The sequence below is a fragment of the Pituophis catenifer genome, unplaced genomic scaffold, assembly GCF_029215685.1.
Source record: "Pituophis catenifer annectens isolate HBS135680 unplaced genomic scaffold, rPitCat1.0.hap2 SCAF_7, whole genome shotgun sequence".
In the NCBI taxonomy this organism is placed as follows: domain Eukaryota; kingdom Metazoa; phylum Chordata; class Lepidosauria; order Squamata; family Colubridae; genus Pituophis; species Pituophis catenifer.
The window spans coordinates 87,285,746-87,298,920 of record NW_027256887.1 but is presented as its reverse complement, the minus strand read 5'-3'; the positions used below and the strand labels follow the sequence as shown (position 1 = coordinate 87,298,920).

At 43.5% G+C, this 13,175-nt stretch overlaps 1 protein-coding gene across 1 annotated transcript in view; it reads left to right on the top strand.

Annotated features, from left to right (window-relative positions):
• LOC139319656 (F-box DNA helicase 1-like) overlaps positions 1–6,121 on the top strand; it is a 65,456-nt gene extending 59,335 nt beyond the window's left edge. The window contains exon 20 of the mRNA XM_070947603.1: positions 2,779–6,121. Coding sequence (XP_070803704.1) covers positions 2,779–2,940 — 162 coding nt within the window. The 3' untranslated portion in view covers positions 2,941–6,121. The remainder of the gene's footprint in view (positions 1–2,778) is intronic.
• The last annotated feature ends 7,054 nt before the right edge of the window (positions 6,122–13,175 follow it).

The window sequence follows — 13,175 nt, the reverse complement described above, 5'->3', positions numbered from 1 at the left end:
AGTCAAACCTCTTGTAGACAAGAAAATCTTCCTCCACAAATTCTCACGGTTGTTATCTGTGAAGTTCACAATTTTCCAAAACAAAGAATCAAGTTGCAATGTTCCTTTTTACTCCAGATGGTGTCTCTCTGCAATCCACAATTTCCAATTGCTTAACAAGTATCCATTTTGTATCAATTACATCAGGTTCTTACTTAGCTTCTCTTTTTCTTTTTCAGTTTAAAAATATCAGATCATATTTAAAGTCCAGTCCAAATTTAAGTACCGTATTTTCCGGCGTATAAGATGACTTTTTAAAACATGAAACTCTTCTCAAAAGTCGGGGGTCGTCTTATACGCCGGGTGTCGTTCTCCTGTAACCAGGCAGACCAGCCCGAAAGGCTCTGACGAGCCAAGCTCTGACCATCCCAGCTGAGTTGCCTGCTAATCAGGCAACTCAGCTGGGATCGCCAGAGCCATTTAAAAGGGAAAAAAACTTTTTTTCTTTTACATGGCTCTGGCAATCCAAGTTCTGACGATCCCAGCTGAGTTGCCTGCTAATCAGGCAACTTAGCTTGGATCGCCAGAGCCATGTAAAAGAAAAAAAGTTTTCCCCCTCCAGCTTGCTTACCTTAGCTGCTAGTCGCAACGCTTGCCTTGCTTCGCTTGCCTGCAATCCATTCCATCAGCAGGCAACTCCCTGCCTGCAATCAAGCAGTCAGGGAGTTGTGGACTTCAACTCCCAGAATTCCTCAGCCAGCAAAACAAAGCTTGGGTAAGTTTTTTTCCCCTTTGGGAGCTTTAAAAAAAAATAGTTAATTGGGTTTTTTTTTAGTTGTTCTTTTTTAGACCTAGCCATTTAAAGTTTAGGAAGTTTTAAATTTAGCTTTCATAGAAAAATAAAAATAAAATAAAATAATATTTGTGCAGCTTTCTGAGATCTAGTGTGTTTCTGTAGTGTTTCACTCTAACTACACAAACACACAAAATCTCACAAAGCTGTATGTGGAATTTTGTGTGTGTAAAGTGTGAAAGTTGTTTTTTGGGGCTTTTTGTGGCTGTGTGAGGTTCCTGCTTGTTGCAGGGGCCATTTTGGGTCTAGCACAGCTGCTTTTACATTGTGGGTGAGCCAGATGATGTTTTTTAATTTTTATTTGGTGTGCGTTGGAAGAGGGGTAGTCTTATACGGCAAGTATAGCCCAAACCCTATATTTTAACAGGAAAAGTCGGGGGTCGTCTTATACGCCCAGTCGTCTTATACGCCGGAAAATACTGTAGCTCTTCTCACTTCTTTTTTCCTTTTTTCCCTTTTTATTTATACATCACTTTTTTTTTCTCTTTTTAAAGCTTATTGTCCATTCTTTTTGGGTTTTTTTGCAATTTAAAAAGGAAAAGGAAACAAAAGGATCTCTTTATTTCTTTCCAATCCTTTGACCATAACTGATTGTTTAATGTTTCCAAATAGTTTATTGAAAAATCGATTTTCAATTGGGTTTTTATCTCTTCAAAGTTACATTTCAAGGTCTTCTTTGCCCCCATGCTCCTTAGCCGCTATTACACATTAGGGGTCTTATAATTGTAAGATGTTTCTCTTGTTGTTATTCAAGCCTGAGTTGGCTGTCACTCACCCAGCTTCAGAAAGACTCCATTCCGTTCCTCTCTTCCTCCAACTCTACACTTAGTCCAGTTGTCCCAGCTTCATGGCAGCCGCCATGGCTGCCGCCCCCTGCCGACGACTCACAGAGAGTTCCCTCTGACCTCCGAGGAACTTATCTGTTCCTCTTGCTCATCCGAGGTGCTTCTCTTTCTTCCCCGTCCCTACAGGACGGTTCTGGTCCAAAGACCCATCGGCAGCGGTTTGTCAGCGAGGTTTTCGCGGCGCTCATCAGAGCCCGCTAATTCCCCGACTGTCTCGCCATGACACCAAACCGGAAGTACGTATCTTCTTTTAGTAGGCAACTAGCTCAGGAATATAATCTAGTAAAGCCACACCTGGAATGCTGCATCCAGTTTTGGTCACTGCATTACAAAAACAAAAAATGTGGAGACTTTGAAAAAAAGACAGAGAAGAGCAAGTAAGATGATGAAAGGCCCGGAGACTAAAACCTGTGTTTCTGGTCAACTTCTCTTACAAGCAGGAGATGGAAATATTTCCCTCTCTTGCCTTTGTTCCTCGCAGCGATGGTTTGGAGACAGATTGCTCCCCATTCGGAGTCACACATGGAGTGTGGGGTCCTTGGTGCTCTCTGAGCCTGGTTGTTTTCTTGCAGACATTTTATTACCCAACTAGGTAACATCATCAGTGCTAAAAAGCTTGTGCTAGGAGGCTTCTAACTGAGGTTGTTACCTGTTGGGTAATAAAATGACTGCAAGAGAGCACCAAGGACCCCACAGTTCTCCTCCTCCTTCTCTGACACCTCTCCCTTTCTAGCATTGATGATGTTACCTAGTTGGGTCACAAAACATCTGCAAGAAAACAACCAAGGACTCCACAGTCGCCTTCCTCCTCCTCCTCCTCCTTCTCCTCCTCCTCCTCCTCCTCCTCCTTTCTACAAGCCTTACTCCCTTGTAGCATTGAGGATGTTACGTAGAGGGTCATGAAACATCTGCAAGAAATTCACCAAGCTCAGAGAGCACCAAGGACCCCACAGTTCATCCCTAAGCTACAAATATTCTCTTCTATAGTAACCCCAGAATCAGGACGATGCTATTTAGAGCCACGTCCCACGAACGCTGGTGGGGGGAGATTGTCTGTATCGCGAACCTCACTTTTTTCCCCCCTCAACTTCTTTCCGGCAGGTGGACAACACCGAAAGAAAGGGATTTTTGTGTTCTTCTTGTGCGCGCAGTTTTGGCCCCATTGCACAGCTCACAGGATCTTCCAGGGCGCAGGGCCCAGCCCGTCTCCCAGAAACCATTGAGGTTCCCTCCGAGGTCCACATCCTCCTTGAAGATTTTTAAGTACTTCAAACAAACAAAACAAAAATTGCACTGGGTGTTTTTCAAAAGAAAGCAAGGAATGTAGAAAGGAAGGTTATCCTCTTGATGTGGGATTGATGCTCTTGTTGTGCTGCCTGGAGAGTCAGAATCATCAGAATAGAGCTCCAAGGGACCTTGGAGGTCTTCTAGTCCACTACCACACCCACCCACCCACCCACCCCTTGCTCAAGCAGGCAACTCTATCCCTTTTCAGACAAGTGGCTGTCCAGTCTCTTTTTAAAAACCTCCAGTGATGAAGCCCATACAACATCTGGTGGCAAGCAGTTCCACGGGTTAATTGCGCTCACGGTTAGGACGTTTCTCCTTAATTCCAGGTTGCTTGTCTTAATGGAATGGAATACAATAGAATAGGAATAGAATATAAATGTATAGAATAGAATTAGAATTAAAATTAGAATAAGAATAGGAATAAGAATAAGAATAGAATAGGAATAGAATAGAATAAGGAATAGGAATGGAATGGAATGGAATGGAATAGAATAGAATAGAATAGAATAGAATAGAATAGAATAGAATAGAATAGACTAGAATAGAATAGAATAGAATAGGGGATGGGGATGGATAGAATAGAATATGGAATGGAATGGAATAGAATAGAATAGAATAGAATCAGGAATAAGAATAGAATAGAATAGAATAGAATAGAATAGAATAGAATAGAATAGAATAGAATAGAATAGAATAGAATATATGGAATAGAATGGAATAGAATAGAATAGAATAGAATAGAATATATGGAATAGAATGGAATGGAATGGAATGGAATGGAATAGAATAGAATAGAATAGAATAGAATAGAATAGAATAGAATAGAATAGAATAGAATAGAATAGAATAGAATAGAATAGAATAGAATAGAATAGAATAGAATAGAATAGAAGGGTTGGAAGGGACTTTGGAGATCTTCTAGTCCAGGGGTGTCAAACTCAAAGCCCGGGGGCCAGATCCGTCCCATGGGATGCTTAGATCTGGCCTGCAGGGCTGCCCTGAAAACAGCAAAAGATCAGCCTGGAGCGCCTCTGCCAGCAAAAATGCAGCTTGGAAGGGCCGCTGACGGCCTTTCAAGCTCTGTTTTCACTGGCAGAGGGTTGCAGCCAGGGGTGAAATCTACTTACCGTCCCAACCAGTTCGGAAGTGCGCGTGCACGGACCCTCTGCGCATGCGCAGAGGGTAAAAAGACAGTTTACTTCCTGGTTAAAACCAGGAAATAATGACAACCGGGCAGATGGACGGAGCCTCGTGCCGCCATCGCTACCGGTTCAGCCGAACCGGTTCGAACTGGGTGCATTTTACCCCTGGTTGCAGCCGAAATGGAACTCGGGAGCCTGTTTTCACCGGCAGACCACTTGCGCACCCCTGACAGGAGTGACGTTGAGTCGGCCACTCCCACCCTGTCCCCCCTCCCAAGGTCAAACACAACCTTGATGTGGCCCTCAATGAAATCGAGTTTGACACCCCTGGAATAGAATATAAAATATGGAATAGAATTAGGAATAGAATAGAGTACTGAATGGGATAGGAATAGAGCTGGAAGGGACCTTGGAGGTCATCTAGTCCAGCCCCCTGCTCAAGCAGGAGAATACATACCCTTTCAGACAAATGCCTGTTCACAGTTGTTTTACTGGGGATGCGTGTACTGCTGTCCTTACAGCCTGAACATTTTTTCCAAGAGGCAACTGGACTTTCTGGTTTTTCTTTGAAGACGTTTCGCTTCTCATCCCAGAAGCTTCTTCGGTTCTGATGTCTTCAAAAGAAAAAAAGGAGAAAGTCCACTTGCCTCTTGAAAAAAAAATCACTTTTTGGAACAGCCATGACCTGGAGGACTGAGAATCTCCATAGACATTTCTCAGACTCCAGGGCTGGTGGTTCTCTTGGCTGAAATTTCCTACATCTGCCATCATATCAAAAGGACTGGCAATAGCCCTTAGACTTATATACCGCTTCACAGTGCTTTTACAGCCCTCTCTAAGCGGTTTACAGAGTCAGCCTGTTGCCCCCAACCATCTGGGTCCTCATTTTACCCACCTCGGAAGGATGGAAGGCTGAGTCAACCATGAGCTGGTCAGGATCGAACTCCTGGCAGTGGGTGGAGTTAGCCTGCAATACTGCATTCTAACCACTGCACCAGCACGGCCCTTTCTTCCTTCCTTCCTTCCTTCCTTCCTTCCTTCCTTCCTTCCTCTCCTTTCCTTAGCATTTAGCAATAGCACTTAGATTTATATACTGCTTTATAGTGCTTCACAGCCCTCTTTAAGCAGTTTAGAGAGTCAGCCTCTTGCCCCCAACCATCAGGGTCCTCAATTTACCGACCTCAGAAGGACGGAAGGCTGAGTCGACCTTGAGCAGGCCAGGATCGAACTCCTGACTGTGGGCAGAGTTAACTTGCAATATAAATAGTCCTCGATTTACAACAAACTCTGTTTATTGACCATTCAAAGTTACAACGGCACTTCTGACAAGCAAAGGAGGAGGATGACGACCGCTTTCAAACGTAAAACTTTTGCGCCATCCCCATGGTCATGTGATTGAAATTCGGACGCTTGACAGTTAGTCACTAAATGAACTGTTGTAAGTCGAGGACTGCCTGTAGATTTAACTGAGGAGGCCTCTCTGCATTCTGGTGGAAACGTGTTTGAGTTTTTAGGCCAATTTATCAGCCACTGACTCTCCGTACCGAGAGAAAAATGGAAAGCATCAAAATGTTTTAATTCTGGTTCCCTTCGTGGCCTTCCATGGTGGGAGAGGCTGTTTCAATGCTCCTCAAAATCAGACAATCTGCTTTTTTTATATCCGCTAAAAGTTTTTTTTTATAGATTTAAGCCATTCCAGCAATCTTGCACTAACGCCAGGGCCCTGCAGCTGCACTTTTTATAAAGAGAGTTTTTTTAAAGTATTTTTGCTATGAAAAAGAAGTAAAAAAAAATAAGGTCATCCTCCCAAATGATGTTAGAAAGGGAAGGAAACTCTCTGTCGCTTTCCAATAACTCTTTAGCACTTTCTCATTTGTTCTTCGGGAACAAAGTAATATTTGCACTATTTTTTGAAATAAAAATTGTTCTGGTTAAATGGTGAGAAGTGTACTTTGCTTGCTTATAATGTTATTAATGGATCTGACCCCCCCCCCAATCAATAAATAAACCAGTAATTGATATGAGTCACAATGGTTTGATGGTTTCCTTCTTCATGAAATATGGATGGATGGATGATAGAGATGATTGATAGATAGATAGATAAATAGATAGATAGATAGATAGATAGATAGATAGATAGATGATAGGTAGATATGTAGGTAGATAAGTAGATAGATAGATATAGTTATGGGAAAGATTTTATCCTATAACTATATCATCTATCTATCTATCTATCTATCTATCTATCTATCTATCTATCTATCATCACCTATCTAAATCTATCCCTATCTAAATGATAGATAGATGATAAGATGATTGATAGATATAGATAAGAGTGGATGGATGGATGAAATATAGAAGGATGGATGGATGGAAGATGATAGATTGTATTGGATAGAAGAGAGAGTTACATAGAGTAATGGATGGAGTAGAGGATGGATGAAATCTGATAGAAGATGGATGGATAGATGGACGGACGGATGGATATACACACACACTATGGATGAAAAACAATCCATTGGCCACTAGATGGCAGGAGAGAGATATAGAAGGGAAGATTGTGTTACACAATTTTAAATTGATTTTAAATTGGGTTGTTTTAATTTACGGCCAAAATATTTAATTATTTTAATACTGTTTTTAAATTTTGTATGCTCTGTTTTTTACTTTGGCTGTTCACCGCCCTGAGTCCTATTTGGAGAAGGGCGGTATAGAAATGGAAACAAATAAATAAATAAATAAAAATACCCAGACATAAAATTATTTTGGAACTGCTCCATCCCTTTGTAGAGTTACAGGTCGAGCAGATTTTTAAAACACACTTCAAAGTCCAGCTTGATTCCTGCTGATTTCTGGGAGGCCTCCCGGAGGTCTCAGCAACACAACCGACTGTGGTGTCCTTCCTGGACAGTTTTTCTTTTAACTTCTCAGTTGCCTTTAGACTTGCCTCTCCTCCCACCCAGCGAGCCGGATCTGATCCCACCGATTTTTTTTCCAAGCTCAGCCAATATCAACTTGGGGCTGCCAAACTCTCAGCTTACAAAGACGATACTCTTGGTTGCATCCCTGATGAGGGGACCTCATGAAGACTATTCTTTTGGCCTTCTCGGTCCCCTCTCTCCATTAAAAAAATAGTATTAAGAATACTATTAATTCTTAATACTTTTAAGAGTTATATTTCAGAGTCCATACTTCCCATTTTTTTACAGAGAAATAATTAAATGTATTTTGTTAAAAGAGTTAACTCCAGGTCGTCCTCGACTTAACAACGGAGCCCAAAATTTATGTCGCTAAGTGAGACAGTTAAGTGAGTTTTGCCACATTTTACAACCTTTCTGGCCCCAGCTCTTTAAGTGACGTGGCTTTCTCACACTTATGACCGTCGCAGCATCTCTACGGTCACGTGATCAAAGTTCAGACCTTTGGTGACCGACTTGTATTTATGACGGTGGCAGCGTCCCGGGATTCCCCTTTGGCAAACGTCTGACAAAGCAAAGTCAGTGGGGAAGCCAGATTCGCTTAACGACCATTGACCCACTTAACAACTGCAGTGCCTCACTTAACAACTGTGGCGAGAAAGGTCGTAAAATGAGGCAAAACTAATTTAAAACTAATTTAGCAACAAAGGTTGGCACAATTGTGGTCGTAAGTCGAGGACTGCCTATAATGGGTCCCTATTTGGACTCGAACCAGGGACAAAGTCATATCGGGATTTTTTATCCTCCCAGAATGCTCTGCGGCAGACCTCAAAGGAAGGGCTAAATTCCTCCTTTCCCCCCCGCCCAAGCGCGCGGGAGAACCGGAAGCGAGTCCTGCGCGGTACTCTATGCTTGTAGTTTTTCTGCATCTCTTTTAAGGAGGGGGCGGGCCCGTCCAATCGCTCGCGACTATTCATTGGTCCGCACCGGGCAACTCTTCTGCAGTAAGGAGGAGGAGGAGCAATGAAGAAGCGAGCTCTGCGATAGGGCGGCAGAGACCCATCAGTCGTGTGGGCAAAGAGGCGGGGTTTCGTTTGGCCGAAGCGCCATCAGGTTAGATTGCGCTCGGTGGGAACGAGTTGCGCTGCGCCTGCAATGTTTGCAAATTAGGCGGAAGTCAAAGTAAGTTCAAGTTGTCAACTTTAAATTAAAATGCAATTAATTTGCTAATTAGATTCTTGGTATTGGGGAGCTGGGAAAGCATTGTCATCCGAGCAGAATTATTTCCCATTCCGGATTTTGGAGGAAAGTAATTGAATTTCTTTGGGTGGGGTGGGGAAAAAAAATGAAAGTCAGTTGCAACCCTACCATCGTCAACCTGGCGCCCTCCAGATATTGGGGGGGGGTATTACACGTCCTATCATCCCCTGCATGCAGGGTGGGGGATTCTGGGAGTGGGAGTCCACAAGTCTTAAAGGTTGAAAAACGGCAGTTTAAGGCACATTAAAAGGAAGGGCTTGTTAATGGGATGCCTTAAGGCAGTGCTTCTCAACCTTGGAAGCTTGAAGATGGGTGGACTTCAACTCCCAGAATCCCCCAGCCAGCAGCGCTGGCTGGGGGATTCTGGGAGTTGAAGTCCACCCATCTTCAAGCTTCCAAGGTTGAGAAACACTGCCTTAAGGGGAAGGATAGAGGAAATTAAAATCTCTTTCCAGGCAGCCAGAAGTTCAGTTTTATTACTGTTGAGCCAGCCGGACTCGCTTGGGAGAGGGAGATGGGCGGCATGTATGAATGAAACAGGCAAACAACGATGATCCCTTTGCATGAAAGGTCAACCTGGGCACTGAGAGAGGGCTTGTATAGGGGTGTGTGTAGGTGTGTGTGTGGGGTATGGGTTTATATATATTTTCTTTTGAGAAATAGAAATATAGCATATATATCCCTGTCTTTCTCCCTCTCCTCTCCCCCCGCTCTCTAGTGTGTTTGTGTATGTGTGCGCACATACATGTATGCACACACACAGTCTACGATCATAGACAAAACGCTCTCTCTTTGTCCGTCTATTTCCACCCACCCACCCTCTCTCTACCAATCTATCATGTCTCTCATCTGTCTGTCTGTGTTGTCTTTTTATCATCCCTATCCCTATCTATCTATCTATCTATCTATCTATCTATCTATCTATCTATCTATCTATCTAGTCTCTATCATCTGTCTGTGTTGTCTATCATCTCTATATCCATCCATCATCATCTATCATCCATCCATATCTATCTATTTACCTACCTACCTACATCTATCAATCAATCTATCAATCATCTGTCTGTGTTGTCTATCATCTCTATCATCCATCCATATCTATCTATCTACCTACCTACCTACCTACATATATCAGTCATCTGTGTTGTCTATCATCTCTATCATCCATCCATCCATCCATCCATCCATATCTATCTATCTATCTATCTATCTATCTATCTATCTATCTAGTCTCTATCATGTCTGTGTTGTCTATCATCTCTATCATCCATCCATATCTATCTATCTATCTATCTATCTATCTATCTATCTATCTATCTAGTCTCTATCATCTGTCTGTGTTGTCTATCATCTCTATATCCATCCCTCATCTATCATCCATCCATATCTATCTATCTATCTACCTACCTACATCTATCAATCAATCAATCAACCATCTATCTGTATTGCCTATCATCTCTATCATCCATCCATCCATATCTATCTATCTATCTATCTATCTATCTATCTATCTATCTATCTATCTACCTACCTACCTACCTACCTACATCTATCAATCATCTGTCTGTGTTGTCTATCATCTCTATCATCCATCCATCCATCCATCCATATCTATCTACCTACCTACCTACCTACCTATATCTATCAATCATCTGTGTTGTCTATCATCTCTATCATCCATCCATCCATCCATCCATCCATCCATAGCTATCTATCTATCTATCTATCTATCTATCTATCTATCTATCTAGTCTCTATCATCTCTGTGTTGTCTATCATCTCTATCATCCATCCATATCTATCTATCTATCTATCTATCTATCTACCTACCTACCTACCTACCTACCTACCTACCTACCTATCAATCATCTGTCTGTGTTGATTATCATCTCTATCATCCATCCATCCATCCATCCATCCATCCATCCATCCATCCATCCATATCTATCTATCTATCTATCTATCTATCTATCTATCTATCTATCTATCTATCTATCATCTATCTATCTACATCATCTACATCGCCTAACTACGGTAACTAAATATAAATGAAATCATGGGGGAATGCACCAAACCTCACATATTTTAACAACCATTTTGCTTGGAAGCCAAACCACTTTTTTTCATTGGTTACATTTATTTGCCTCCTATCTCGCTACTCTGTGCTGAACTATATTACTATGCTGTGCTATTAGGCTACTCTGAATTCTTCATGCTGAGTGATGGTCGGATGAACCCTGGTTGATTGCTTAAAATGCGATCGGCAGTGGCCACACTTAAACCATCAATTGCGGTTTGCAGAGGGTTGGGGTCTGGGTTTGCAATGGGTCCCTGTTTTTTGTCTTTCATTAAGAGGTCTTCTCTTATCCAGTGCCGTTTTTCGGGGGGTTTTCTTGTTGGGTCAGTGAGGTCTTTCAAGCAACTCCGCCTGACAGCGAGCGATTGTGAAGTTCTTCGGCAGAGCCCAGAAGGCACGGCCGCCCTGACGCAGCCCCTCAGCCAGAGACCGGGCAGCCGAGATTCCTGTAGGCGCCTTGGCCCAACTCCTCGGAGGAGGAAGAAGTGTTCCAAAGGTGTGATGAGTTGTGATATTTGCAATGCGTTGCAAGAAGGCGCTTTCCTGAAAAGATCAGTGAATGGTTTCGGGGGCACATGCCGCGTCTGATGCTTTGGTTAGAACCCACAAAAGTGGTGTTGTGTTGCTGCAATGCAAGATGGAGGGTGTGTCACAGCAGTTAGGTGCTGCGTTTGTCCCCTGTTGTTAGAGCTTGGCTCCCTGTTTATATAGCCACGTGCATACAGACAGCAAACCCCACCTCCTTCTGGCACTGATCATGTTACCTAGTTGGATCATGAAATGTGCATGAAGATCACTAAGGCCGGAGAGCACCAAGGACCCCTACCTTCCTTCCTTCCTTCCATCCATCTTTTCCTTCCATCCATCTTTTCCTTCCTTCCTTCTCTTCCTTCTTTCCTTCCTTCGTTCCTTCCTTCCATCTTTTCCTTCCTTCCTTCCTTCCTTCCTTCCATCTTTTCCTTCCTTCCATCTCTTCCTTCCTTCTTTCCTTCCTTCCTTTTCTTCCTTCCTTCCATCTTTTCCTTCCTTCCTTCCTTCCTTCGTTCCTTCCTTCCATCTTTTCCTTCCTTCCATCTCTTCCTACCTTCCTTCCTTCCATCTTTTCCTACCTTCCTTCCTTCCTTCAGTCTTTTCCTTCCTTCCATCTCTTCCTTCCTTCCTTCCTTCTCTTCCTTCCTTTCATCTTTTCCTTCCTTCCTTCCTTCCATCTTTTCCTTCCTTCCTTCCTTCCATCTTTTCCTTCCTTCCATCTCTTCCTTCCTTCCTTCCTTCCATCCTTTCCTTCCTTCCATCTTTTTCTTCCTTTGTTCCTTCCCTTCCTTCCTTCCTTCCATCTCTTCCTTCCTTCCTTCCTTCTCTTCCTTCCTTCCTTTCATCTTTTCCTTCCTTCCTTCCTTCCTTCCTTCCTTCCTTCCTTCCTTCCTTCCTTCCATCTTTTCCTTCCTTCCATCTCTTCCTACCTTCCTTCCTTCCATCTTTTCCTACCTTCCTTCCTTCCTTCAGTCTTTTCCTTCCTTCCATCTCTTCCTTCCTTCCTTCCTTCTCTTCCTTCCTTCCTTTCATCTTTTCTTTCCTTCCTTCCTTCCTTCCATCTTTTCCTTCCTTCCTTCCTTCCTTCCATCTTTTCCTTCCTTCCATCTCTTCCTTCCTTCCTTCCATCCATCTTTTCCTTCCTTCCTTCCTTCCTTCCATCTTTTCCTTCCTTCCATCTTTTTCTTCCTTTGTTCCTTCCCTTCCTTCCTTCCTTCCTTCCTTCCTTCCTTCCTTCCTTCCTTCCTTCCTTCCTTCCTTCCTTCCTCCCTCCCTCCCTCCCTCCCTCCCTCTCTCCCTCCCTCCCTCCTCCTCCTCTTCTCCACAAACCCCACTCTCTTTCAGCACTGATTATATATCCTAGTTGAGTCTTGAAACGTCTGCAAGAAAACAATCAAGCTCAGAAAGCACCAAGGCCCCCACAGCCCTCCCTCCCTCCCTCCCTCCCTTCAAGTCCCTTTCCTTTCCTTTTCCTTTTCTTCCCTTCCCTTCCTCCCCTTCCTCCCCCTCTCCCTCCCCCTCCCCTCCACAAACCCCACTCTCATGTCGCACTGAAGACGTTCCATAGTTGGGTCATGAAACACTTAAATAGGAGATATGAAAGTCAGTACAGGGTAGTCTTTGACTTACAACCACAATTGAGCCCCAAAGTCCTGTTACTAAGCGAGACGGGTGTTAAGTGAATTTTGCCCCGATTTACGACCTTTCCTTGCCCCTGTTGTTAAGCGAATCACCACAGTGGCTAAGTTAGAAAACACAGTTTTGAAGCCTATCTGGCTTCCCCATAGACCAGTGTTTCTCAACCTTGGAAGCTTGAAGATGGGTGGACTTCAACTCCCAGAATCCCCCAGCCAGCAACGCTGGCTGGGGGATTCTGGGAGTTGAAGTCCACCCATCTTCAAGCTTCCAAAGTTGAGAAACACTGTCATAGACTTTGCTTGTCAGAATGCCACCCAAGGAGATCATGTGACGCCGGGACATTGCGACCGTCATAAATACGAGTCACTTGTCAGTTGATCCCTTGACCTTGGGGATGCCACAACAGTCCCAAATATGAAAAACGCTCCCTTTTTTCGGTGCCATTGTAACTTCGAACGGTCACTAAATGGAACTGTTGTTACGTCGAGGACTACCTCTACAGATGCCTGCCATTGTCCACCTTGCTTTTCTACCCGGGCGCCACAGTTGTCCTTTGAAGGTGCTGTCATTTGTCTTTTCTTTCTGCCTCTATTGGGTTTGCAGGCCACCAAAGGACCATCACAGATTACTTCAGGAGTAGAT